Source organism: Melopsittacus undulatus, chromosome 9 (genome assembly GCF_012275295.1).
Source record: "Melopsittacus undulatus isolate bMelUnd1 chromosome 9, bMelUnd1.mat.Z, whole genome shotgun sequence".
NCBI classification, from domain to species: Eukaryota; Metazoa; Chordata; class Aves; order Psittaciformes; family Psittaculidae; genus Melopsittacus; species Melopsittacus undulatus.
In genome coordinates, this window is record NC_047535.1 from 1,503,072 (window position 1) to 1,526,010 (window position 22,939).

General features: G+C 40.8%; 1 protein-coding gene across 3 annotated transcripts in view; it reads right to left on the reverse strand.

Moving 5' to 3' along the window:
• The window catches only part of MAP2K5 (mitogen-activated protein kinase kinase 5), a 120,105-nt gene that overhangs the window by 34,521 nt on the left and 62,645 nt on the right, over nt 1–22,939 (reverse strand). For 2 of the 3 annotated variants that reach the window (XR_004550026.1, XM_005148805.4), the window contains exons 16-17: nt 21,678–21,749; nt 10,656–10,685 (exon numbers count right to left, since the gene is read on the reverse strand). Coding sequence is in view for 2 of the 3 variants with exons in the window: in XM_005148805.4 (XP_005148862.1) it covers nt 10,656–10,685; nt 21,678–21,749 (102 nt within the window). In the remaining variant the exon portion in view is untranslated. The remainder of the gene's footprint in view (nt 1–10,655; nt 10,686–21,677; nt 21,750–22,939) is intronic. The other variant, XM_031048677.2, reaches the window with a different exon arrangement.

Sequence of the window (22,939 nt, forward strand, 5' to 3'; positions counted from 1 at the left end):
TTCAAAATGCTTAAGACACTCAATTACTTTTTAACACTGTTACCCGATGTAATGACATATCTGCTATTTCCCCTGCATTTGATGATGCAACATCATTGTAATTGATTCATTTTCTCAATTAAATAAAGCTACTGTGCTTTCCTCTACGCCAATGCCACAGAGACTCCCCAGTTAGATGTATTACTTATTTTCTCTGCCTCAGATATATTGCTTGTAAGGCTGCACCGCGCTCCTCTGTTAACTCCACCAGAAAATGCAATGTTACACTCATATTTTCAAGTTCTGAACAGCAATGAACTTAGCAGTATTTATATTAGGCATATTTTTCATTGTTAAAACTATGTTGTTTACCTTTTCCAAGAGCACATTATTGGGCGGCCTCTGCAACCATAAACCAAACCTAACTGGCGACAACTTTACAGTCGGAGCTCCTCCTTTTGCACACAGTTCAGGAAAAAGGGAAGCCTCCGGTTTTATAGCACATTAAGAACAGTTTAAAAGTACTCAGTGTAAAATGTTTTATCTTCCTGCTCACCCACACTCCTCTGTTTCCTCCACGAACTCTCTGGTTTTCATGCACTACTGGGAGATGAGAAGTTTAGGGTCGTCTCGAGGGATCCGAGTGCAGTGGATGCAGCTCAAAAGCCTGAGCATTTGGTGTGTCATTACCCAACTTGGGGCTTAGGAAGGAGATTGGCAGTGTTGTTTCTATACCTTCCATTAAGAATTTCAACTAATGAAATGGTAGCAGAGACACATCTGAAACTCCTGCTTGAATGAAGGACGAAAAAGATGCAGTATGTGTTTTAAAGAGTATTGAGGAATGCTTTGATGCACTCATTAAAACATCATTTTTGCCTCAGAAAAGCCACTTTAGTCTTTTCACCACCAAAATGCTCCCCCAGAAGAACATGAGTGAGCCCTGGACCTGTTTGTCACTGGAAAACCCAGTTGCTCAGAAGGTTCTGTGAGCTTTTCACATGCAACCAAAATGGTGTGCATTTGCAGAGCTGGATCAGCTATATGGTATTTCTGAACCCGTATGGTCTTTGCTGTGTTCTTACTGCATGTGATAGCTTGTAACCTGAAGAAGAAGGGTAAAGGATAAATAAATCTATCACATTAACAGTCTGTTTCTCAGGTCATGAAGTGTCAGTGGGATCTGGATAAACCACTCCATAAAGCACACTTATTCTTTTTAGGTTGGTTAGAAATGCAGAAGTTTGCCTCCTGCTTCATCTACTATTTAATGAATGCCTCTGGTTATGAAAAGCAACTTTTGACAGACCATCAGGTTATATTTCTGTCTCCATGGAGATACTTGGGACTGGAAGTGGCTGAGAAGACCTCTACCGTCCCTTTCACATTATATTCACAAGCACAATCAAGGAAACTCAAATGAATCCACCCCGGGTAACTTAGAGGAGTCACCAGCTCTAGCTTTAATTTTCGCTTTTACTCTCTGGAATTAGGACTTGCCCTGAAGCTCTTGTTTGAGAGATTTGCAGGTGACCCAGGGTTAGCTCTTCCCATTGCAGTTAACAAATTTTCTCTTTACATTTATACTGCTTTTCAAGCTAGTGATATATCTCGTTTTAATAGAAAAATACATATACCAACAAATCATACAGTTAGGATCTTTCAGGGAGGCTTTACAACAGAACATCTGTTTTCCCATTCCAGGAAAACTGTGGATTTTAAAACTACATATAACTTATTTTTAATCTTTTAAAATGAGGGTTAGAGTTGTATTGAGCTGCAGAAAGTCCTATTGGCAAATGACCGACACACACTTGCTTTGTCTTTGCCCTGATATAAATGGGAAAGGAACATGAAAGCGCACTGCATTTCCAGGTGGTTTGCACCACTGTGGGCTTTACACCTTCTCTGGATTCAAAGCATGATCTTCACATGTATTGTACAGATTCTTGCCAAACTGAAATTGGTTATACTTGTGACAGAATTCACCAAACCTGAAAGACTGAACGCCCTCATTTGTTCCTGATACTGTGAACGCTCCCAATCCCAATCCATAGATTTTGCAAATGGCAAACTTCCATCACTGTCACAAAACAGAGGACCAAAAGAATAATAATAATAAAGACAATTCACAACAACCTTAATATTAAATATATTCTTCCAATTATATTACGCTGGTTTTCCCAGAGGTCTACAAACAAATTTCTATAAAGAGATTATTTCATCCACCATTGAACTGCAGCCACTTCTCACAGAAATCTGTTTACCAGAGTTTAGTAACACAATTCCACAAAGTGGGCATGAAAAACTACACACTGCTGAAACGATGGAGGGAGCGTGAGAAGCCAACAATAACCACTACACTGGAGTAGGACCAGGATGCTCAGAACACCACGTTCCTCAGTCAGTAGGGATGTTGGATGAGCCAGTATCAGGGAAGAAAGTAAATGTAGCAAATGGCTGTTTAAGACCTTGTTTAAAGCATCACAAAAAGTGTGATAAGGAGAACAAAAGGTGGTCAGTTACTAACTGAATAAAGGAACGAGGTTTAGTTCTAAGTGGTTCCTGCTTAGAGCTACCCATGATCATCAAGATTAGCAAACATGGTAATGGAGAGGAACACCAGGAGAACCTAGAGGACACTACGGAAAAGGAAAACCCATCACAACTGAGCAGGAATAATGTCATGATGCTACCAAAAAAACCCACCTCAAAATCCAAAAGGTCAAACTCCATAGTGGGATGTCCAGGGAGGAACACAGTCTGAAGACACACGCGGTTATTCTTTCCCCATGCTGTGTCTAAGCCTGTGCATCCCCAAAGGGGATGTGGGGAAAGTCCAAATTGAAATCACAAAACCAGCCAGGAATCTTGAGACTGGAAGAACTGGGGTCTTCAGACTAAAGACAGAGTGAGGATGACATAACCAACCCTCCTGCATCTCTTCTTCACATTCATTGCACACAGCTACCACTGTAGTGAGGAAAGCCTTTCTGATAATAAAGCAGAGGAACAAATCATCTAAAGAAACAAGAGAGCCTCTAATACCAGAAGCACTGAAGGGCAACAGATGAATATCCATCAGGATTGTCCCTCCTCCTAAGCACACCACTGCAAGTCCCTTCTACCTTGAAAAGAAACAGGTAAAAATGTCAATTGCTAAAGCCTGTCACTGGAAACCATCTAGAAAAATCCTGAGCTTTCTCCAAAGAGCTGAAAAATCAATTGTTATCACTACAAATGACACAATTCTAGGGACATCTGAAAGGAAACAACCCAAAAAGCAACAAAGATTTGGGTAAATGAGGGGAGTTTTCTAACTACACCAAGGTGCTGGAGGGTTGAGCATCCTCACCTATGCCATTCCACTGCCCCCAAGCAGCATTGTGCTCTCTCATGAATTAAACCTACAGGTCAACAGTGCTGGCAGAAGAATGGCTGCTGTGCAAGGGAAATGCTCACCTAAACCTCCAAATCATTCATTCTTATGCTGGCCTCTGGGGCTCCTCACTATGGTGAGCAACTGTCACTCATCAAAGGGGGATAAGATGGTCATGTGTGCTGTGTGCTCCTACAAGCCATGTTGAAAACACATCCTTCAGCCTCTGGTGGGGATCCCTGCATTAGCAGTCCATGGACATAGTGAAGAACAACCACTGGGACTGCTGTGTCCATGCCCAGAAGTGCCTCACAACCCTATGAGGAGTAGGTATTCTCATTCCTCAAACAGGCTGAGAGTTACAACTCAGTTCTGAGCTCATACAGCTGCATCCTTGGTAAGGAAACCAGCAAAACAGGGCAGAGATCTGCTGTACCCGGGCCTCTGTCCATCTCCAGCTCCTGAGAGACTTGTGAGGAACTGTGCCTCCTCCTCACCCCAGCCAAGAGAGCCTGTTCAGAGCACAGAAAAGATGTAAACTTTGAGTAAATCCAGTGTTTGCTGACAGTCAGCAAAAGGCCACCTACAACAACTCAACCACACAGATCAACTCACCTACAGCTTTCTTCTAAAGGAGAGCTCATCTCCCAAGTTTAAGTTTTCATTCTGGTGCCTCAGCATCACTATCCACTTCAGGAACAGGAACTGGGAGAGATGTTTCCTTCCAAGTACAACAGGAGCATCTCCCATTCCACAGAAGCACCAACTCATGCAGGAGAGCCTTACACAGTTGCAAAAGTATCTCCAAAAAGACTTCAAATGGATGCTGCCATTTTCTCTTCCAGTACAAACTGGGAAGGGTGACAACACCATAACCAACTGGGAAACACAGACTCACATCCTGACTCCAAGGATGTGCCTATGAGTGAGCATCTGGAGCAGGTAATTTTCCCACTGTGTTAAATTGAACTTTCCAGAGGTTTGAAGCTGATGTCAGTGTGACCAGGGACAAGGCTTTACACAAGGCAAGGGGCACAAGCACAGAACACATCCCGGAATGGTGGTCACAAACCACAGTCTAAGAGGTGGTCCCTCAGACTGCTTGGAGTTATTAGGGTTAGAAAGCAAAATAAAACAATAAAATCAGGTTTTCAACATCATAAGCTAACAATCCACTCTTAAAACACATTAAAATCATATTAAAATATACCAGAAAATCCAGGTTTACTAGTTACCTACATTTCCAAGCTTGACCATATTGTTCAAACATCCATTTTACAGTAAAACAAAAAAATCAGGCAAGAAACAAAAAATACAAGTTTGTCTTTATCCTTTAGATTCTGAACTATTTTTTTTGTCCCCCTAAAGACCTCTCAATTTTCATAAAAGAAAACACCTCTAAACTAAATTCCAGTGTTAACAGCAAGTTCCTAATACCCACATCAAATTTCAGTTCTAACTTATTTCTGGCTCAGGTGAAATAAGTAAGAAAGCAAAGTGTATCAATGATACATGTAGCCAAGCCTATGTGAAGAAACTGGTGAGAGTTTAAAGTAATAGCAGATGGCTTCAAATATTGTCAGTGATTTCTGGAATGGCATATTAGAAAAAGCAAAAATATTTGCACAAATCTATCATATTTAAGATATGATAGGATAATATAATTCTCTATTTTGGCATTAGCATTTGAACAGTGTTTAATGTCTTTTAAATGGCTAGATATAATGATATATATGGAAGAAAAAGCATTTCTTTCTTACTAGGAAACATGCTGTAACCAACCCTCAATTTATTCTCACAAAAATAAATGAATGCTTAAAGGATGTTCCTGTCAATTGAAAAAACAACAGTAAAATGGCTCTTTTCATGCCAAGTTAAACTAAATATTTTTTTCCTTGACAACCTGCTTACATTTAAATGCAACCAGGCCAAATGTGGTCAATAGTATGGATTACACGTAACAAAAAGAATCTTAGACCATGTTAATACAGGGATCAGAAAGCAGCAACTTCATTTAAAACCATGCAATTATTTAGCAAACTACAATACAGCAAATAAATTAATCTGGTTTAAATGGAAGCGCTTGCACAGGAGCTTTTTGACCTATAATTAAATCTTACTTGCAGAAATCACAGCGAGGGTAGAATTTGCTGATGAAAGGATAAAAATAAGATCTTGCAAAAAAATAAAGCCCCAAACCAGCAACCCCAGTTTTGGTATCAGAAACAATCATCATCATCATCATCATCAAAAAGGAACAAAAGCATTTGTACAGTCTTTTCCTGCTGTAAAAAGGAGCCGTGTCCCAAAGCTGGTGCAAGTGTGCATTGTCCCCTGAGCTCCCCGGAGCAGCAGGACTGAGCTGCTCCAGCTGAGGATCTGGCCCAGCGTACGCAGACCATTCTGCATCGTCTCCCCGATGCTTTTTCGATGCTGGGGTCTGGTAAAAGTACAAACCTTTCCCTAACAGGAGGAGCAAAAAGCGATTTTCCTTCACTGAGGATATTTCCCCCCCTCCCTGTATATTTTTCTTATCAAGCAAACCAATGGCAAGTCTATAGCGAACGCTTTCTTGGGCTATAAAATTTCCTATTATCCACTTATGTTTTCTTTGCAGTGGGATTTAAGAATGCCTCTTCCTTGAGACGAGCAATATGTCATCATTTTGTTGAACTAACAGGCCTGACAGTCTTGTCTCTCCGAGTTAAAGACACCAGGGCTCCGAGCTCGCATCGCTGCTAAAATGAAGGTGAAAAAGCTGGGAGAATAGAAAAATGAAGGGGGGGGGGGGAAGGTCTAACTGTGACTAAATCCTTTACTAATTCATTCCCATTATTTATCATGCTGCAAAATAAACTCTTTCTATTCAAAAAAGACCCTTAAATTAAGGTCTCTTACATTGTGAAATACCTAATTTGTATCCTTGGATTATCTATTTTAGCAAATATCATCTTCTGTATCCCCCATTTCTCCTGTCTTTTTGATCTTTTTTTCTACTTATCATGTTCTTTATTTGCAACAGATTTTTAACAGATAATCTTGATGGTTATAACAATATCTTGCTTGCATTTTATTCAAATAATTCTTAAAAACAGCTTAAAAAGCCGTTTGGAATAACATCAAGCTCCCCATCAATCAAATGAAAAAATTCCGCTGGCAGTTGTATAAACATCAGATCAACTCTGATGTCTTCAAGGATTTCAGAGTGAACCATAAAAAACTCCATTAACTTCTGACAAAGAATGCAAATTAATCACAACATGGGGTGAAATGAAATTAAAGGCTCTTTTCTAATCAATGACAAGGCAGGATGAAATATTTGTTACTCTCCGTGTTCAGGCTGCCGGGATGCTCGTGCTTATCCCGGCACATCCCAAACGCAAGGTGGGAGCCCGGATTCACCCGGGGTAGCTCTTTAGCCCTCCCCATCCCTACAGCTATCTGCTTACAAGTCGCCCAGATTCACAAAACACACTAATCATCTGAAATCTCAGGTGCATCCAATTTGTTATTCACACTCTCCCGGTGCCAGTGAAAAGCCTGGCGTAGACAGATGCACCAGGAACCTTAAATGACAGTTTTGGCCTCCGGAAGTGCGATCGCTACAGCAAAATCTAGTACAGCCTCCAGGTGAAATGTCTGGAGCTCCATATGGAGCAGGGAAAATTAACAACAAGATGAAAATCGCTGTAGCAGCGGGGAGCCTGGGTTTAAAAAAAAGGGGAAAAAAAAGGGGGGGGGAAAGGGAAAAATTTAAAGATGAGGAAAGAGAAGTAATAAATTAATGGGGTGTGAAAACATTCAAAGCTTTACAATACCAGGGGCAGTATTTGCTCAGATTCGGGGGGGGAGCAGTGGGATGGGAGGGGGCAGAATGGGGAAAGAGGAATTTTGGGTGGATTTTTCTTTCTAAACTTCAGGTCCTTTCCATGTAATTTATTAAGTGACGTGGAACTGCAGCCGAAGGAGGGGAAGCTTTTCTTTCAATGCAGAAGTATCTTAAATACAGTCGTCGTAACCCGTGCTTCCCTATAGCTGATTAAATCCTCGGCAGCCGAGTACTGCTGTTCCTTTGGAATATTTCCCTAATGGATGCGACATCCTTTTAACATCCTGCTTTGTATAAAGTTTGACGACAAGCCGAGAATATTTAGTGAGCAATTCTTTTCATTTCTCCTAAATTGCATTATCATTAACCAAGTCATTGCCCCCATCGCGTTTTTATACCATAGACTGAATGTGAATCTCCGTGATTAACTGTACGTCTCACGGTTGGTTCAGCCACTGCACATCTTTGGGCTTCCAACTTAAAATGTCATTAAATATACTGGGAGGTGCTATGGCCTTTTGGTTTGGTATTTTTTCATTTTATTCATTATTTTCCCTAGTTCTTTCTGCTCACATAAAATCAAAATCACATCAATTAAACTTCTTAAAAGGGTTTTGAAACTTATTTTCCCTATGTGCCTTCTTCAGATACCTGAGAAGCTGGACAGACCATGGACTAGCAATTGGGCTGGGGGAAAAGGGTTTCCTTCCATTTTTACATTGAAAAGCAGGAAAGAACTTTACTCAAAATAGTATTTTTTGTGTAAGTGCATGCACCATTCCTATTAGTTTTAATAGTTACGCAAACACACTGAGGGGGAGAATATACCCTTAGGTGCTTACATTTGGAACTACAGAAAATCCTACGAGCATCATACCCTACCATTTCCAAAAGGAATTTTATATCACAGTAAGGATGCAATAGCACATTGCAATATCACACCAGGAAAATGAACCACACACCACCAAAATCCAGAACAGTTGTAGAATTTTACTACATTTTAAGGACTACAGATTCCTGCATAAAGTTTTTACAGTGCAAAAGTCTGTTCTGGTCATTACTACCTGTGTTCTTGTACCTTTCACAGTCAGCTATTGATTATGAAGTTAGCTGCATATCAAGACAAGACAATATCTACAGTAACTCTCAACACACCCGTAAGCAACTTTACTTACACCTTAAATGCTTTCAAGGTAACACTTTATTGTGAACACAAAATTAAATCATGACAGTGTGATGCGTGTTAGCAAAATAAATACTGGCAAAAGATGTGGAAAACGAGAAGGGGCAAATTCTATCATTAAAATATCCCATTAAAAGCCAGGAAAAAAACAAAATCATCCTTTAGTCTTACTGGTGTATTGCAGGAGTCCTGATTTCCCACACGACAATGTTTTCCCCTATAAATCCTACTCATTTAAACTGAATTTACACACACACTATTTGTCTGTGGCTTCAAAACAGAGGCAAAAAAAAACCCAACTTATTTTTTCCAGCCAGAGCTGGAGACAAACATTCATTTGTGGGGAATTTCAGGTGTTCCCAAACATGTTCCAAGACTTTCCATTGTCAGAGAGAAGGAACTTCAAGGTATTTAGGGGCAAATTCTGCAGGCACACATCCGATTAGCTTCATTCATTTAAATGAGCCCACTGAAGTGCGGAGGATTTACTCAGGTGAGTGACTGCAGAATCAGGCCCTTATCTAGGGAGATAAATAGATATTTAGACATAAAAAACCCCATCACGCTACTAATTTTCCCCCTAATCAGAGCAGGTTTCTATGGGTTTTGTGACCCGCGATCTAAGCACATGTCTAAAATACATACTCTTTGTATGAAAATCCTTAGGAAAAGCATTTCCTTGGAAAGCTTAATAGCTACATTTTAAAGTTTCACCTCCTCAACTGTTTTACATTAAAAAATATACACAATTTCATGGACTACTGACTTGCCAGATATTCTTTTGCAAACCCGATCCGTTTTGTTAATTAGAATAGCAAAAAAGGATCTTAAACTGGCAATCACGCTTTGCTCCCAATTCAGAAAGCAAATTTTGGGCTAGGATCATACATAATGTATGTGCTCTAACTTCCTTCCCCAAGCTCCAGCACTTCTGTGAACAGGGGGTTATCTTAAATGGTACCCCCCGTCACTTTGATTTAGTGTCATAATACACCAGCCACAATGAATGTCAAGACACTCAACGCACACAAGTGAGTACGTCGATGTATGGAGGCCACTTCAACACAAGAGCTTCTCTTCCAGCCCTCTCTTCAAAGGAGAGGGTGCAGTTTAAAATATGGATAAAATATGCAAAGTGTGTTCTGCCCCAGCTCTCTCAGCCAGGAACCATTTTCCATAGGAGATGAGAAAGGGAAAAATCCCTGTATTTCTACAAATGCAAAACCTTTGCAAGTCCATAAAAGTGTCAGGAGAATTTGCTTAAAACAGCTTATAAAAATGGGAGAGAGAATGAGCCCCAGCCTATTATTCAATAACCATGTTTGTGAGGCATCTGCATAATCTAACCATGCATAAATTAGTATGTGTATTACAACAGTTATTTGCATAATAATAGCAAGTTAATAGATGCTTAAAGAGCACAGACCAACACCACCTTTAAATCAGACGTGCCTCCAGGCACTCTGATCTGTACAGACCGAAACTGCCTTCATAAAACATACGAAAACATAAAAACCACATTCAAATAATTCATTTTAGTCCCTGGACACTTCACTTTTCCCCCTCTCCCAGGAAAGAATAATTTGAGGAATTACGGAATAGTTTGTTACTATGAATTCTAACATCCATCTTGCAATAAGAATATAATCATCAAACCTATTTCTGCATTGGTTGCTCTGTTCAGAGCTTCATGTTTTCTCAAGCATGAAGACAAAGTAAAATACTACGTGGAAATGCAGGGTTCAGCACTGGCCTCACCATTGCCACTGATGGTGGAAGCAGTTTTACCAGCAACTTCAATGCAATTGAGTGAGGTCAGAGGAAAGTTGGAAATGCCAGTATGTAAATAAAATACTAGTAGTAGCACCTCTTAAAATGGTGAACCCAAAGCTCCCTTAAGTATTCCATTCACACTATAGTTTTGATTTGAGCAGATTTTAGACCATTGTACTATTATTCAACATTCAACTGTAAGAAGGAGCAGATACACCTCCTTGCTTCAAAAGCACTGAATTACTTTTTCATCTCCCACCAAAACAATCATTAACATCATCATAATTTTCCTTGTCTCCAGGGAAAGAAAATCTAGATTTTGGACAGGGGAAAAAGAGAGAGGGAGAAAAAAAATCAATAGAGACTTCTGAATGACTCCTTCAAGATACCACTTTTCAATTTAACAGGACAGATTTATTTGTATGTGGCTCAAATGTTCACAATTGCTCTCTGCACCTTCATACATAGGAATGAATGTCACAGTGGCAAACAGCAGTAATGAACAATCTTACCTGAGGATATGGAAACCTCCCAAGAGCAAGCTGGGAAAGGAAATAATATTTGTCTAGTTATATAGATTTGCATGGAGGGCACATTTTCTTAAAGAGAGAAAAGTACTCAACTCTTACTATCGTAGAAATTGGTAAATGTCAGCAAAAGTAATGCTGAAAACACACAAAGAGCTGTATTTAGAATGGAATCATTCACAACCACCACCCCTTCTTCTATGTTTCTGAGTATTTCTGTATTTCTTGAGCTCTTTTGTCTATACCACTCAGTAACACCGTTTGATGCCCAAGTTCCTGAGGACTCTAAATTAAACCAGTTCAGCCTCAATAGTGAGGCCAACGACACTGACCTTTCCTGATAATTATCTGCAATGAACAGGTATTGTAGAGCATGCACTGAACTCCCAAAGTCCTTCCTTAACTGGCTCAGAGTAAAATCTGGGTTATACAGCTGAGCTTTGCCTCCTTATTGGTGTCAAACCCAGGCAGGAACCTGGGAAGGAGACCTGGGGAAAGATCACAGCACCTGCAAAAAGTCACTTCCACTTTTCTTCAGATCTACTTTCAACTGCACACAACATCAACTACATTTGTTGCCCACATTGTTTCGTAAGTCAATCAATGCACTACTAGAACACCTGCTAGTGTCAGTATCAACCCAACCACAACAGTACTGTTGCCATAATATATTCCATAATAAATTCTTCATACAACTTCAAGTTTTCCCATTTGGTATCTGAAGCTTGGAAACAATTTCAGCAAAATACAGCTAGTTTTTTATCTACTACTCAGTGAAGGACAAGGGCTTTCAGAGCTGACACAGACTCCTCCAAAAGGGCATTCAGAGCAGCTCTGTTCTGACCTGCTTTCTGCATAAGTCCACTTCTCTCCATGGCTTGCAGAGTTTGCTCCCCATAGTCAGGTGAGCTTCTCTACACCCTGGTTAACCTTGGTGAATCCTCCCCATATTGCCTTCAGAAGGAAGTCTACCAAAAAGGTTATGGATGCATTGCTACCATCGATTTGTCTGCATGATGAACTAAGTATGTTCACATCAGACTGAGGAACAGCATCAATGCTGAAGGTCCAAGCCATCGTGTCATTCACTGCACAGGGTAAACCACATATCAGTGCTGGGTGAAAGCTGTTTACCAGCACTTCTGTTGTCAATGACGTTTGAGCTCCTCAGTGCTGAGGTTATCTGACCTGGTCAGATTGCAGCTAAGGCAGTTGTGCTAACCTACAATGAAATTTCAGCCTGGCTGGCAGCACAAACCTACCCTAAGAATGAACAATGAGGCATAGATGGAACTGTAGCAAGGTGGGGAATGAATGGATGGGGCAAAGAGCAGTAGATATACTCCAGCCTCACTAGTTAAGGAAAAAGGTCATGAGAAGGTAGTAAGAAGAAGGTGAGAGCATGAGTGGAAGCAACAAGATCTCAGCAGAGATGATGCCCTTCCTGCCCCTCCAGCTGCTGTCAAAACTTGTACCATACCAGCTGTTTGGCTGTGAGCCTTAGCAAATACAGTAAACTTCTTTGAGATCCAAAAAGACATTACAAAAGCAGGGTAGGTCTTAAAGCATTTGTGTAAAAGATGCCTACAAGAGAAACACAAAGAGACGAAACTATTTTTGGTGACTACTCTCAGAAGCTTTTGCACTACTGAGATGTGCTGACCAAGCATCCCTACTAGCAATAACACATATAGAATTATAGAATAGTTAGGGTTGGAAAGGACCTTAAGATCATCCAGTTCCAACCCCCCTGCCATGGGCAGGGACACCTCACACTAAACCATGCCACACAAGGCTCTGTACAACCTGGCCTCGAACGCCACCAGGGATGGAGCATTCACAACAATATGTTTCTTTCTGAGATGTTTCTATTCTGCCACTCATCTCTGAAAGCTGGGATCTGCTTCCAGGCTTCCATGTGGGGATCCTGTGTTACCTGGTTTATAAAACCAACACCCAGAGAATGTAGAAGAAATCTGGCTTACAAGAGACACTGGAACAGGGAACAACATTGAGGCAAGAAGACAAGATCTCTTCGAGTTCTTCACAGTGATATTCCTTCCTCCTCTGGGTTTCTTCTGTGCTTTGTCTTTCAGGTTTGCCTTTTAAGACTCAGCTCTTTGGGGTGAATTCTGCCTTCCAGTTTTGGTTCTGGTGCAGTGCTGAGCACAGTGCTTCTCTTCACAGCAAATTCATCCTCACAACAAATCAACCTGAGCTAAGCAGTTTGACCACCATCCTTTCTATGGCTCTTATCTGGTTAACAGCTTCTCCCAGCTCAGTGTTACTCCAGTTGCTCCCTAACGGCAGGGCTTTGAAATATACTGCTAAATAATTAAGCCAAGATCCTATGTTTTCTGTTATGTTTGGTCTTAAGGACCAGCACTTACTAAAACATGCCCTTTTATTCATCTTCTCTTGGAAGGAACATCTGTAACTTCCAAAAACCTGCTTGAGATCCTAAGAATCACTGCTGCTGTGATAGCCTAAAGTGCCTAGAAGTAAACCTATAAATGCCAAACACTTTTCTCTGAACAGAAACAGAAAGAAATCCTGATTTTTCCAATGACAACTGACATAGGAATAGTCATCACAATAGCTACAGACTTGTAGGAATGCAATAGTTATCCCACTGTAGAACAAGATAACTATGGCTACACACACAGAGCATCGGTCTGCACATCTTATTTAAGCAGAAAAACGACCACAGCCTCAGTGATGACTTCAAACTAAGCATTCTCATTCTCACTGATGATTCTTCCCCTCGACCACCACACACCTCAGCAGGGGCTCCAAAGGCAGCCGAGTAATTGGGGAAAGAGCAGTTTCCTGCCAGACGTAAGCACGGGGAGCACAAATGAGCTCTGAAGAATCCAACATGCATCAGGAGCAAGTTGTGAAAACAAACACGTTTCTCAGTGAAGCTGCTCCTTGACTGAGGACTGCAAAGTGACACAGCCTCGGACAGCTCATGTGCCAGTTCTGTCCCCTGAACCATCACTCGCTTCAGCTCGTCGGAGTTGTTTCCTCCCTGCAAGATTGTCAAGGTATTATAAATTAAGAAACTTACCAAAGAGTATGTAATCTTCCCTGAAATAGCCTGCAGATATGTCACTGTACTAAATGTGTTTCAGATTTAATGAAGCTTTAATGTCCTTTTTAATTTTGCCTGTTTCTGTATCACCAGGGGTCGAGCAAGGCAATCAGCACTCAAGAGGGTGGTTTGGTTTAAAACTAGGAGAAACTCATTTGCTTATGAGTTGCACTGTATTTTCTTAATTAAATTTACTAAGTAAAATGGTTTAAGTTCAGCCAACCAATGACCTCTGTGTGTAGATTTAGATTTATAAATAGTGTCACACTTCAAGTAGAGAAAAAAACACCCCAAAACAAACAGATTAGAGCTTCACTAAAGGGATTTCCATACTTTTATCATCTGTCTAAAGTAATCTAAATATGAGCAGCACAAGCCTAATGCAGGACACTAACAATTGTAAACTACCAAACTAATACACTATCAAACACTTACCTCCTCTGCATTTACATATGATGACATTCAGGAACTTGCAATTTTAAGGCATTATAACAAAAATCCAGTATTTCCATTCACACTGTTTCAGTTTGGGCACTGAATGGTATTTTATGTAGCTCTGGATATTAAGGAGGGGAAAAGGGAATGCTTAAACTTCAAGGAGCTGGTTCTCATTTCCTTACGGATACCTTCCCAATACACAAGAACAGCAAAATCCATCATTTTAAAAAGGCCCAGTCAATTGCAATGCCAGCATGGTATGGAAATATAAATGAGAATCAGATCATATCAACAAGAAGTTATGTCAGAATAACACTTTCCTACACCATTACACTTCAGAGCAACTACCTGTCTGCATAGAGTTTTGTAGGGAGGGTGGTAGTGCATGTGGTTTTAACTATTACTTTCTTAGACACAGAAATAGCCCATTGGAGCATTTCAACCACTCATTTTATGGTGTTTTTTATCAAACTATACCTAAAACCACATTGGGGAGAGCAAACACGAGGCAGCCAGCTTTGGTAGAGGCAGGTGCCTAAACCCCTTGTATTGAGCAGCCATAAGAAGGGCTGGAAAAGCAACTCTAACCTCAACTACATACATTTAATGTGAGCACAAAATTAAAATGACTTGGTCAAATAATGCAATGAACAGTTTTGGAACTGAAAATGGAAATCCAGGAATCCTCATTGATAAACTGCTCTCTCTACATCCCTCCTGACTCGCTTGACCATGTAAGACTTACAACAGTGACTTGGTCCCTATCCTGTTCAGGAAGTGACACAGGGAAAGAAGTTCAAAGCATAATTTTAGGACACTCAGGCAATAAAATCTCCCACTTAGATTATTGTCAATGTTGTACAAGTTGTTTTTAATTTACACTTACACTGAAAAGCACGGGATGGTTTTACTCTTCATTTAGACACATCCCATGTTTCTCGGCATAACTGCAAATTGAAAATAAGCACTTCCAATATCGCAATGATCCAGCTGAAGGAGGACTTTATAGTCTGAAATGTTCTCAACTTTGTTCTTAATTACCTCGTGCACATTTGACACAATTAAATTTCCATCTCAGGGTTTTGCATTTAGATGGTGCGCTGCCGTTAAACCCTCGCCTTATGGAAAGGCAGCCGCCCCTTCGGAACATTCAGACACAGGGAACTTCAAAATCAGACTTAACTACTGGATAACATAAAATTCCCCAGGTGAAATTTCATACCAAGACCAATTTATACATTCCTAGATAGATGGCTTAAAATCACCTGAAACTCTGCAGGGTATGGACCTTAATAAATATTAAATACCTCAAAAACTACTCCAAGATTGTTTTTTTCCTTCTAAGATCAATTCCAGTGTCCTCTTATTGCACAGTTTCAAGGCAAAAAAAAGAAAGAATCCAAAAGGATATAACAGCAATTTACCAGCGTTAAAGTGCTGCTGAGGTTAAACCGACAACAAAGAAGAACAGAAACACAAAGCATCTTGAAGTAGGGTTTCAATTAAATGTGCAGGATTTAGTAATGCGGGCCGAAAAAAAGAGTTACAAATTAATTTAATCTTCTGCCTATAGTTTGCAGCTGCACTCCAAAGTGTCTGGGGCTTAAGAACAAAGCCTTGAAAGGCCTCAGAGTGAGGAAAGCTTCAATTTTTAATGTATAACGCCATTAGCTGGGAACTTGTGGAATCTGCGACCCCTGCGGAGGGGCATAAGTGCGGGTAACAGAGACTGATGAAGTGACATATTTGTTCATGTCTAGGACTATGAGGAAGAAGGTTATTACTAATACCATCAGGCCCAACAGAAATATGCCCTAATAACCTTTGGGACATTCCTTGGCTTGAGCGGATGAGTTTGAGATCTCTCTACATAAAAATATATTAAAAATCAAAGCCTAATTCACCTTAATTAAAGATAATTAGTTTCACTTTGACTTCTTTTAAATATGAACTACAGTAAATGCACTGCAAACCAAAGGCTGCAGACAATCGTGATTAAACTGCACATTTCCTCCTTGCCACAAATCCCTTCCATTACCAGGCTTTTACTACTGCTTCTTCAAAGGTGTTGCTCAGAATAGCAGCGCCTTTTCTGAAGGGAAAAAGGTGGGATAGGGGCCTTTCAGGGCCAATCTGGGGAAATGGTCAGGTGCAAGATGCACACAAATGGTCCATAAGGATTAATGAGGATACTTGTTTGAGCGGAGACGCTTCCTGCTTAGCTGGAATTTAGAGTCTGGATTTAGAGTCAATACTTAAAAGGAAGTGTTAAATTTGGCTACGTTGGTGGAAATGCAGCTCAATTTGAGCTGTTCTCCATCTCCACTGGCAGGAGAGAGTTTGTCCACCATTACAAACCAATCCAGTAACAGGAAAAGGCAGGTTTGAATGACAAATATACCTAAATTTTGGACTTTTAAAAAGTAGAAACTGTATTTCACAGTATAAGAATAGGCAACATTAATTACACAATCCTATCTATTACAAATACAGCAGGTATGATGTTATCCCTTAACTGTCCACTCATCTTTCCACCTGGATAGAGAACTGTATTATTTATTTTGCTGCCACACAGACTGCCCACAGTGGCCTAAGAGCAATTGCTGCGAAACATGATACATTGAGGTCTCAACCCGCGCAAACTGTACCTAAACTTACACTTTATTGCAGCTTAGTTCACAATCTTCACCTAATATAGGGTTACATCCCAGTGCAGCAAGCGGATAAATCATCCTGGAATATTACTCTGGCTAAGTTTAGCTGTGAGTGGAGCATATGTGCTTCCAAGTCACTGAAGCAAAGGCCCATAAAATACACTAATTACTGGAAGTTATGGTCACTGAGTGATTGATAGCGCTCTGCGAGGCAACTTCCCCATTCTCAGCTACACTGACGGGTCTCCCCCACCACACAGCAATTATTAATTCATGACCCAACCCTCAGGCACTGGTACCTTTACTTCTAATTCCACTGCCACAAAGATCGCGATGGAGCTGGACATTGTCTGTCTTCATCCTGGTGGCTGCTGAGGATGGCGGATGAGGAAATGGAGCTAACGGGCACTGCTTGGAAAAATCCCTTGAAATAGCTCAAGGGAGGAAAAATAACAAATATATGGGGCAGGTTTTTCCTAAGATCAAGTTTCTGAAACACAGCATTTGGTATAGAATGAGTAAAACTACATAAATACTCTCCAATAAGAACAACTCAGATTACTGAGCGAAACTCTGCACGTGCTACATACACTCTCAATGCTAAATGAAGCATCTGAGGATTTGCCCATATTTGGCACATTACTACAACTCTTAAAACCAGAGTAACAAGGTGAGCTCCACTGCAACAAAGTGCTTTTTACTTTCTTGCTTTCCTCATGCCGCCTGTTATTCTCAATGGCTCCACCAGCTCCACCAGCATCACGATGGCAAGGCATTTCCTTGTATCCCCAGTTTAACCAAGTAAAATAAAGTTCTGCTCCCTACAAGCACACAAAAACCAAGCCCAAGCTGAGTAAGAAGTGTCACTCGATCAGACACCGCTCACTCCAGCCAAGGATTTTGTTACAATATCAAGACTCCTGCTCTGTATGGAGATCAAATGCAATTCTCATTTTCTTTTTAAGCTTGACCCTTGCCATTTTCTAATGGGCTATTTTAATTAATATTCCTCCTGCCTCTGCTCAGTGTGGCTTTTGACACTGGAGGTCACTGCATGGTCTGTGCCTCACACAGATGCCCCATCATGACTGTAGCCCTTGCTATCAAACCTTCAGCACATCACAGTGCCACTACAGAAACTGTGCTGCACCACCAAGCTTCAGGTCTCAGATTCCACCCTAGCATCTGTCTACCTGCTATTGTTTAGGCAAGGGTGTAATACTGATGAAAGACCAACTGTAACGTCCACAGTTAAGTGAACTCCTGCAGAAGATTAAATCATGGTCTGCAGAGCTTCCTGCAGATCAGCTCACAATCTTCATCTTGAACCGTTATCACATCAAAGCTGATGATGCGTGACTGATGACATGCTTCAGACTCCTTAGAAAGTTCTGAAACCTCCTCTCCTTAACCAGATTACATATACACAAGTCTTTACATCAGCTTCATGCAGCTAAAGCATTTCAATCTTTAAGATGTTTAAGAGAATCGTCTTAAAGCAGAGCTTCTCCTCTGCAGCACCCTCTTCAAACACATTCCTCCTCTTTGCTGTCATGTTCTCATTCTGGGAGTTTAAAGAACTTGTTTCTAACATTGAAACTGCTAGACAAGCTCCTTTCCTCTGAAGGAGAAAACACTGATCAGCTTTGCAAGAAAAGTTAGCTTTAAAAAGAGGCCTGAAACACAGCAAAAGTAGCTCTTTTTAGGAGCAGAGAACAGCGGAAAGCAGAGACTAGGATGTAATATAATATAATACCAATTTTACTGGTACATAAAATGAGCCCTGGATCTTCTGGCAAAGATGTACAAGCCTATACTTCCCCTCAACAAACACCTCTGATCACATCTCTTCTCCACTCCCTTCCCCAAACTCCCTTCTCACCTACCATCTCTCTCCTGAGGACATGTAGGAGGCTCTGGTCCTCAGTCCTGTCTCAAGAGCATGCCAGTGCTTCCCAGCAGTCACCTCCAAGATGGCCAAATCCAGGAGAAAACCAAGAGGCAATCCCCTGCAGAAGCAGGAGGGCCAAAGAAGACACCAGCCCTACATGGTCCCACCAGAAGCTCTTCTCACCCAGCTTCTTGTCTCTGGCAGCAGTCTCTTATATCTCAGGAGAAGTGGCTGTGCTGAAGGCATAACTGCTTCTCAAAAAGGCATCACTGTGCAAGAATGCTGCCTATTCAAAACCCAACAAGATGAATTTTAGCCTCCTCTGGATGCTTCAGAGTCCACTTTCAGCTCACAGCCATGCAAGGCAGGATGAGTCATATGAGAGAGTAACAAGAAGTATTAGGTAATTGTATTTATCCTGTGCAGGACATGGCTCTTGGAGGGCGGCTGCCTCGGTTACAGAGCACACACAGCTCCCAGGCTCTGCCCAGCCCGGAGTGTATTTATGACTGAGTTATAAACCCCTGGAAAACAGCTTTTATAAATGAAAATGCTGACACAGTCTTCAGTGTAGTGACAGCAATGTCACTGGTTTAAATTGAACTCGCTTTGTCAAGCCACGAGCACCTCAATGAAACATCTAAAACCTCACAAAACCCACAAAAACTGTTTGCAATGAAACACTTTAAACAGGTTTCCAGCAAATTAATAACAATAAAATAATAATGATGATGATGATGTTAGCAGCACTTTTTAAATTTACTTACTTTCATTTCTAATTTCTTCCCTATTTTTGGCAAAGGAAACCCTGAGCACCCTCAAACATCTCTTACTTCAAAGGGAACAAGAACACTCACCACTCTCAAGACTCAGGTGGTTCCCACCACCTAATACTTTTCACACTCTGCCAAGCAAGGTTTTGGGGGCAGTTTTCTTAACCTTCAAAAGTAAAACTCAGTTTTGCATTACACAGAGCTTTGCAGCAAATAAATCCAAGACATTTGAAAGGCTCAGAGGAATATTAAAGAAACTACGATTTACTTAGCTGGTAATTCTCATGCACCAGAACAGCCCTTGCTAACTTTGTCATAAATGCCATTTCTTAATGCTCAGTGCTACCACGAATCACAGGGATTGGAGTATTACACCTCTAAGTGGAGATGATTTTAAAATCCTACAGCAAATGCCAGCTTCCCTTTTTAACAGCTCCATCAACAAGGGCCTGGGTGTCTCCACTACCAATCCCCATGTCAATACAGTGTTACTTTAATGACAGTGACCTTGCGTGGCTCTTTGAGCATCTTCTTCACCTTTTCTGAGCCATTTTTCTAAGGCAGTGTCCTTGCTTTCATCATTTAACACATCACTCAAACCACTTCAATAAAGCAGCGATCATGTTGAAGAGAGGTCCCGGAGGACCAGATGACATCCCAATTAACAAAGCACACCAAACCAAATTGGTTTTTGTGCATCTGGTTCAGAAAACATTTGTGGAAAGTGAAAGAAGGGGGAAAAAAAAGTTAAGAAGGTTTAAAAGAGGACATAAAATGCAAATGAAAGGTTTTCCTAATGTTGGCTGATACAACATGAAATTCATCCTTCAAATCATATTCATGACCAGACAGGTTACTTACTAAGAATCCTAAACTACACTCCAAATGTCTTGGTCTAAATGGCAAATCATCAAATTGCTGCTACACATCAAAATACATCTTTTATTCAGCAAAGGAACCAGTAAACGTTCTTTCTATAGGATTCCTGCAATTATATCCCTCTATTCAACTATGAACCAGGACAATATCACAGTCAGGTCTTCATGCAATACAATCTGGATTTAGCCCTTTGTTGGCTGGATTAATTTACAGAGTGTATGAGCACATTCTGTATCTCTCCCAAAATCGTGAGCATCTCCAGCATCACAAGCCATTAAAATTTGCAGTAAAACAAATTAAGAGACCTGCATCCCCTGTGACACGTTAAAGTATGTCATTGTTGTAATTCAGAGCCAGCTTCAGACTCTGGGAAAGATTTACAAGAGCTGAATGCAATGATTCAGCATTAAGTATTTCCAGCGCTGTTAAAACTGATTTGGCAAGGAATGTATTGTTTGAAAGTGTAACAATACTCTCTGTTAACTTTTAGGCTACAAAATGTGAAATTTGCCTAAGATGCAGGGGAGCAGCACCAAGACTGCTTAACTCCTATCTAATCATCTGCTAAAACATCAGTTGCATTTCACCAAAAGGCATATTCAGCTTTACCTTAATTATTACTCTATCATTTGATGATATAATGATACAGTGATGTATCAGATACTATACCAGAAGGGAAGGGCACCTTTGCCCAGAGAAGTTGTGGCTGCCCCATCCCTGGCAGTGCTCACGGCCAGGTTTGATGGGACATGGAGCAAGCTGCTCTAGTGGAAGGTGTCCCTGCCCATGGCAGGGGTTGGAGCTGGGTGAGCTTTAAGGTCCCTTCTAACTCAAACCATTTAATCACACAGGGAAGGACTCATAGCACTGGGCAAATATTCCTACAAAGATTTTGCAAAGCCATTAACCAGCTCAAACCTGGAATCTGCCTAATGCCATTTTAACCCTAGTAACAGTCCCCTCTCTCCCAGCCTGTGAAGAAATACAGAAACACCATCATAGAGGTGCTGAAAGGATACAGAGGCATCCATGGACCAGGCCCTACTTCTCACTCCCATGTGGAGTTCTATTAGACTGTTAATGGTTTGTACAGAGGTTCTAATACCTTAATTTGAGGGCAGTAAGAACAAACCCATTCTAAATACAGCCAAGAAGTTTAGCAATAGTTCAAAACATACACATCTAAAAGAGTATACAAAGATTACACTGAAATGTTCATATGTTAGATTTAACTTGATAGTTGCCTTGTGCACGTGAGAATGACAGATATTTCCATACCTCCATGAAGGAAATCCCTAGACTCCAAACGTCCGAGTGAATTCCATACTGTTCTCCTGAAATCCGCTCAGGCTGCAAAGAGATGGAAAGAAACATCTTGAGTCCAGCAAATCATCATATATTGCACAGAACCTAGCCCAGGGCAAACAAAAGAACTGAGAAAATGCAAAGAAGCTTAAAGCTCACCAGCTAACCCAGCAGAGAGCAAACCCACTCCTCAAACATGCCTTCTTGATCTATTGTGCCTCTTCGGCATGAGCAAAGGACTTGGTTATGCTCAGATGTGTAGCTATGCACCTTGCAAAGCTGGCCTTGGCATTTGTGTTTGGGCTGTTTTATCCAACAGCAAAATACAGAAAGACCATGGCTTGCACACGTGCAGCAGAGCACAAGGTCAAGCTATGAAAGCCCAGTGGTACACAGACTATCACAAGGGACATTCGGAAGAGATGCTCCTCATGTTGAGTGAAGGGGCTGGGGAGTAACCACGGTTTAAAAAGCAAAGTTACTGAAGCCAAAAGAACCAATGAACTCACATGCCAGCAATTTTATTTTATATACTTTCTAATTTCATTTCTGACCTATAGAAAATGAAAAGACTTTACTCAAAACTATTAATAGCAAGTTTAATGCCTCATGAAACAGAATGCTGTAAAATATAACTGCTAGTTTTTACTTGAAAGCTACAATTTAAGCATTTCCAAGGTCAAGTACAGCATGAAATGTAACAATAAAAGGCTCCATGAGACTTCTCTCCCCACTGTGCTGTTAATGCACCTGTCTAGCCCAACCACCTACAAAGCACTGGCTGTATTTTTAGTCTTTAATAATCCAGAGACCTTTGCTAGAAAACAAACTCCCAAATTAGTGCCAGTCCAATGTGTTTTCGGATGTTTCCTCTGCCCTGCTAATCCCAGGTCAAGAGCTTTTATCACAACATGAACATTAAGTAAAAACTAAAGTGCTGCCCGCGTTGTCTTTAAGGATTGTCTCCCACAACTGCCATAACCTAAAAACCACCTCTGAATGGAACTGGAACAGCAAATCCTTTTGACTGAGTCTCATTTTGAGCTGAAGAGTGACCCAAAAATCTTATACCTGTGGCAAGGTGGTAACAGCAGGTTCCTCTAGTGCAGATGAGACCCTGGCCTTTCCCAAGCCACCAAATCAGATGCGTAATTCACACTGAGGGATATTAAATGGTCTATTCTTCCCTTATAACAGCTCAAGTTTTACATAGCAACTTCTAGTTAGAAAGACAG